This window comes from Drosophila grimshawi, unplaced genomic scaffold (genome assembly GCF_018153295.1).
Source record: "Drosophila grimshawi isolate 15287-2541.00 unplaced genomic scaffold, ASM1815329v1 contig_1377, whole genome shotgun sequence".
NCBI classification, from domain to species: Eukaryota; Metazoa; Arthropoda; class Insecta; order Diptera; family Drosophilidae; genus Drosophila; species Drosophila grimshawi.
Window position 1 is genome coordinate 12799411 of NW_025062900.1, and position 6000 is coordinate 12805410.

At 36.3% G+C, this 6000-nt stretch overlaps 1 protein-coding gene across 1 annotated transcript; it reads right to left on the reverse strand.

Moving 5' to 3' along the window:
• Positions 1-504: 504 nt before the first annotated feature.
• LOC122322459 lies at positions 505-1470 on the reverse strand. Its single transcript, XM_043214730.1, has 2 exons — positions 656-1470; positions 505-589 (listed from the first exon to the last, which is right to left on the reverse strand). The coding sequence occupies exons 1-2, from the start codon at positions 1404-1406 to the stop codon at positions 576-578; spliced, it is 765 nt and encodes a 254-aa protein (XP_043070665.1). The 5' UTR covers positions 1407-1470; the 3' UTR covers positions 505-575.
• Positions 1471-6000: the final 4530 nt, after the last annotated feature.

Here is a 6000-nt window from a genome sequence, read left to right on the forward strand (position 1 = left end):
TGAGATTCGTCTCGTGGCATTTATTTAATGCGCCTCGTTGGTTTCTTCAATAAAAACCCAGCAGCTTTGCTTACATCCAGTGTGTGTCGCATACGCCGCAGAGGTGACATCGACGTAAATTGTTATTGCACCATTCCCCAAAATACCCCACATGCCCCACCCACTATATTATGCAATAAACATTCGCGGTTGGACATCTGAATAAGCGGCAGACATAAAAGCGCGAATAGCTCAAACATCACATGGGTTATTAAATTTAATCATAAGTATCTCAGCTGACGGTAAGTCTAATAGAATGGAATCGAAATGGAAATGGAAATGGGATTGAGATTGGGATTGGGATTGGGATTGCGTATGGGATGGAGATTAATCCCAATTGACAAACTGTTAAGTCTAACGCAAATTTATTGTTGTTGTGCAAGTCAATTGTTTTTTCTTCCTTTAATAAGTTTTTTTTTTATATATTTAATACAAATTGAATCGATTTTGCGTTAAATGTAAAAATGTTGTTTTTGAAGATTGATTTTTTGTATTTTATTACTGCAGAATTTTGATTTGGCTGTTCACATATGGTGTCATGTGAAAGGTTTTCTTTTCCGACTTGGAAGAATTGCTTCTGGTCCCAAGTTTCCATGATGATCTGAGACAACTGCATGCGTCCAGATTCGAATTGGTTGCAACACTTTTGTTGCAGTGATGTTGCCAGTGCATGACAAGTCCGCATTTATACTCAGTATATATTGGCAAAAAGTTCTCAACTTGTCTATCAAGGTTCGTCGTAGTCTGGGCAACGGATTGTTATAATGTCTCAATAAAAAATTCTCAAAAATATCAGAAATATAGAGAATAACACTAGAAAGATTCTCATATATATGCGAGCTGATCAGTATTATGGAGTCCAAACGTTGTTGCGAGTTGTCCAATAGATCCCACAGACGGGTATGCGAAGGATCCTGCAATAGATCTTGACGGAATTCCAGAGACATGTCGTTCAAGTCGTCGTTGTAATTATTACTGGGCGAGTCTCCTGATGGCATCACTTCAACGACTTCAGTGTCCACATTATGCGGCAATGTATAAGCCTTGCATGCCAAACGCGTTGAGCTTGTCTCCCCGACACGTTGCTGTTGCACTACCGCGATCTTTGACCTGATTTTGTGTTTTTTGTGCTTCTTTGAGCTTCCCAGGAATTCATCAATAATCTGCGATGAAGATTTGTGCACTTGCCTTGGCGATCTGGCACTGATCTGTCGTCCACCGTCTTTCGAATTACCTTTAAGTGGAGGAATTATCGATTGCAAGATCGGTGTTTGCTTCAAATCGTGATGCACTGCATACAACTTGTGATTGTTGTTGGTGTACAACAAATGCTGGTTTGTTGGACTATTAAACACTGATGCTAACATTTTAATATAGTCAAATTGGTATTCAAAAAACGACGTTTAAAAGTGAAGTAAGCACTAACATTAAATTTGGAAAATAAAATGTTTATACACACGATTTTAAACAATTAACCAAAAATTGATTTAAAACCCAAGCCGATCAGCTTTCGGTTTGAGCTCTTTTTGAGAATTATACAGAAATATTTAAATTTAAATCGTTGCCTACTCGATAGCCTCGAAAGGATCTATCCTATGTAGACAATAAGCTATGGTATTTGAAATGCTGTGTATTGAAATTGAAGTAAAAATACCCTTTATAAGCGAAGTTTTTGGTGCCATTCGCTTAGCATAAAGAACACATTCAAGTCCAGAAAATATCTGAGTGCTGACAAAATGCCACTTTTCCTTTTTTTTTCGTATTTTAAATTGATAAATCGATGAGATTTCTTTATGAAGCGCATCCAAACGAACACAAAATGGGTGAGAAAAAGTTTCCAAACAAAAGTCAATACCAAATTGCAGAAAAAATATATTTTGCTCAACTTATTTTTGTTATTTGTATTTTTTATATTTGGCTGTCCTTTGTGCTGCAATAAAAAATGAATGCCAAAAATTGTGTTTTTTATTTTGTTGTTGGTTTGTTGTTGGTTTGCCGGTCTACTTTGAGTGCATGTAAGTGAATGCATATGAATAAATATTTGTGCGATTTTTTATGCAAATCGTTGGACAGTGAACTTTGATTGCTTACACAGGCTGCCATATGAATTGTCATAAGGGACACTGATCTAGTATAAGCTCGATTTGTTTACCCTGGTTGGCATTACTGCATTATATTTCGTGCTGAGTGAATTCAATCTGTATTTTTAATTCGCACTAATGCTGATTTTATCGTATGTTATTTTCTTTGTTGCTGGCTCAACTTTGTTATATTTATTTTATTTGCTTTCTTATACTTTTATTGTATATCTGCTTTCAATATCTTAAAATCAAGTACTAAACATCTCAGCTAACTTGTTCAGTAAGGACGCCAATCCAATTAATTAACTCAATATACAAGATAATCAGAATGACAAATTTAATGCTTCGATACGACCAAATGGACCATAAACATTACCAAATTAAAGAAGCAATTTTTTCTTCCCTAATTCCAGTGAATTTATCAAATAATTAACGCCTAAGCGTACTTCTTCACACCACTTCAAGGCCACAAAGTGAAAAAAAAATACGGAAAAAATGTCGTCTCATTTCATTTAATGTCATAAATTTTAGTGTCAGCAGTTGGATACAAGGTCAATGGCCAAAACAAAACCAAAATGGCCCAAAACGCTCTAAGCTGCTCGAAATCCGCGAAAGCGCTCTGTCCGCTAGAATAATAATCAATATTTGTCCTGGTAGCTCAAACAACAAAAAGAGAGAGAGAGGGCGATGGAGATGGCGAGGAATGGAGAGACATTGAAGTCCTTAGGCATTTGGAGACAGTTGCCTAAATCGGTTCAGTTTGCGTGTTTGACATGTCATTCGACACTGCGTGTACAAACACAGGACACGTTTCCTTGGCTGGTCAACAGGAAGCACATTAGGCATTTGTTTAACTGAAATGGAAGCAGTCACTGCTGAATAGCCAAGCTTTACTCTGGGCCACAGTTAGCTTGAAATGGCCGATGATTCGAGAGAGTTTTTTATGCCTGCGCTTAGCTTCAAGCTGAAAACAGCTTCGAACATCTCAAAATCAACCATAAAAAGTTTCGATTGAATTTGGTTTGCTCAGCTACAGGACGCATTCAATATTGAGTATGCTTTTTTAGCTGGACAGATGATCTTGATTCATTTTGTACTTTTTTTCATTTTGTGTTTTTAGTTATTCATTTAAATAATTGTATTTGTATGGTTAGAGTTTCTTGCTGCTTCATTTTAATAAGATGTCAACTAAATAAATGGGTAATCAGACTGAGTCTTAATCCATAACTCATGTGTAGAAAAAAGTTTCATCACAGTATTTCAATATGAATTCTGGTAACATAGTATATTTTGGAAGCATTTTCAGAGGATTGCGTAGTCACAATTTCTACCTATTTCATACTCCAGATCTTTGATAAAATATAAATCTTTTGCTGGTTTCACTTTTTGCAGGCGCAGCCAATTTATATGTAAAATGTTGTGGGCATTTCTAAGAGTTATCTCGATTTGCTCTGAATTTTCCCTTACAGCCTTTTCTATTCGTATTCATTTTGAATTATGAGCAACCGAAATTGGCAAACACGCAGAGAGAAGTAAATTAAAATCTGCAAAAAGAAAATAAAAAATAATATATAAAAAATGACAACAAAAATAAATAAATAAATAAAAGCTAAAATGAAACTAAACAAAAAGCTGAGTTGTGGTCCGAGGTCAAACTTGACATGCGTGTAGTCCGATAAGAATTGTATTTTGGTTACCCAAAAAGGGTTCGCATGCGGAAGGAAACTATTTAAAAAGTTGGGCATGGGCGTGCGCGTGGGCGTGGCCGTGGGAACGTGGCAAGTTTTTCGGTCATTGAACTTGGAGATTAATGAGCGTCTGAGGGAAAAATCAGTTTGTGGAAACTTCATTATTTATTAGCAGGCGTTGTTTTCTTTTTTTAGAGAAATTACGATCTTGGAATTGAGCTGCTCAATTTAAAGTTGTAGCTAATCGCGAGTTGTGTGTAAATAACATGTCGTATACTTAACGTGCCGCAGACCTGGTTACTGACTCGCATTCTATTTGCATATTTATCTAATACCGTTAACTTGGCCAGGCGGGAGCAACAGCTGGTGACAGCGCTGCAGTCCTTGTCGGATTTGCTAAGGGCAAAGTAATGGCAATTTGATGAGCTTACTGTGTAAGGGGGGGCTGGAGGGAGGAGAACTGCTCGCCTCTACTATAGAGTCAAAGGTGCAGTGGCAGCGTGAAAATACCGGAGGATTATGTCGCGCCAGTTTCGTGTAGTTGCCAATTCAACCAGAGCACTTAAACAATAATACACTCAGCGAATTTGTTGTACACAACATTAGTAAATAAGGCATTTTTTAAGAAATTTAAAAATATATTATATTTATATCTTCTGCAAAAAACAATATTTTTATTTTTTGCTTATGCTTTTTTGGAAATATCTTTCTGCATAGATTGCTTAATAGACTTTCTTTCTAATATATAAATAATATATTTAATAAAATATTTAAGAAAAATATTCCACAACGGTTTGTGCATTAAAGTTGCAAGCATTCTGGGAAATTGATTGATAAATATTAGATTGCAAGAAAAAGATTGTTTTCAGATTTATTTCCTCCAACTTGCCTGACTGAATTTTTTTTACTTACAATCAACCTTAAAAAGGTTTGTGAAAAATAATATAATATTATAATTAAGAAGTAAAAGTGAAATTTTTGTGGAATTTAAAGTTATTTAAGCCAATCAAACTTTTTTTGGTAATTTCTCTTAGGCTTGAACAAATAATTTTGCAGATTTTGTTATTGCAGTGTTGAAGACAACAAAAACTGAAATCAAATATTTGTGCTACGGCTCAGTGAGCGCTGGGAGTTGTCGTCGGCAGTGTCAGAGCTTTGGGGATTGCAGCGACAATATCCTTAGATTGGTTTGTGCTGAGGCGCGCCAGGAACGTGGTACAAGAAATTGGCACACAACAGACATGACAAGCTGTTGGGGGAGTGCTGCGGCAGGGGTGTGGCAACTAACCCGTCTTCTAAATGGCAGGCCATGCACTGGCATTGGCAAACGGGATCAACAGGAATTTGCATTTTATGGCGTCTGCGAATGCAGCAACTCACCAGCAAATTGCGTCAACGGGCAGCAAAGCATAGCCTCCCGATCCCCGCCCAGTTTCCCCACCTCTCCATCACCTTTGCCTTAATTGTTTAAATAATGTTGGAAAAGCAGCGAAATGTAATTAAAGCTAAGCGAAGCGACTAGCCGCAAATAATGTGCGTCACTTGTTTGTCCTTGTACGAGATAGGGAAAATTATCCTTATTGTTCTCATACCACACACACACTTAACACACACACACACACTCATAGACACGCTGAGGGGTAATTAAAATGACAAAAATATCATAAACACGAAACAGCATCAGACAGGACGAGAACAAGGGCAACCGCTAGAAGCCGTATCGCTTTACACTTTTTAATTGTCCTTGACATCGCAGCTTGTTTATCTCTTAGATTTTTTGAGTACGAGAGTGAGGGGGCTCTAAATGAAAGTTTACTGGCCAACAGGATGTGACTGATGGATAATAATGTGCTGTGCACTTAATTTATGTGTCAAAAGTCATTGGTGTACGCAAGGAATACAAAGAATAAGTAAGTGTGAAGTGAAATGTTCATAAATACTAAGCTAATTAAGATTAAAGCACTGTCATATCAACCATTTGTCTTATGTCTCTTTATCATTTATATAATGTCAGTTAGTTATAGTAAAGTTCTCTTAATAGTCATCCCTTATATATCTAAAGAATCCATATAATATTATCCTCAAATTATTATATTTTTGTAGACAAATAATTTAAGAAACTTAATTTAAATTCGTTCGTTTTTTTATAGTTAATTTATGATCTACAAAGACAACTGAATTCTTAGCCTTAT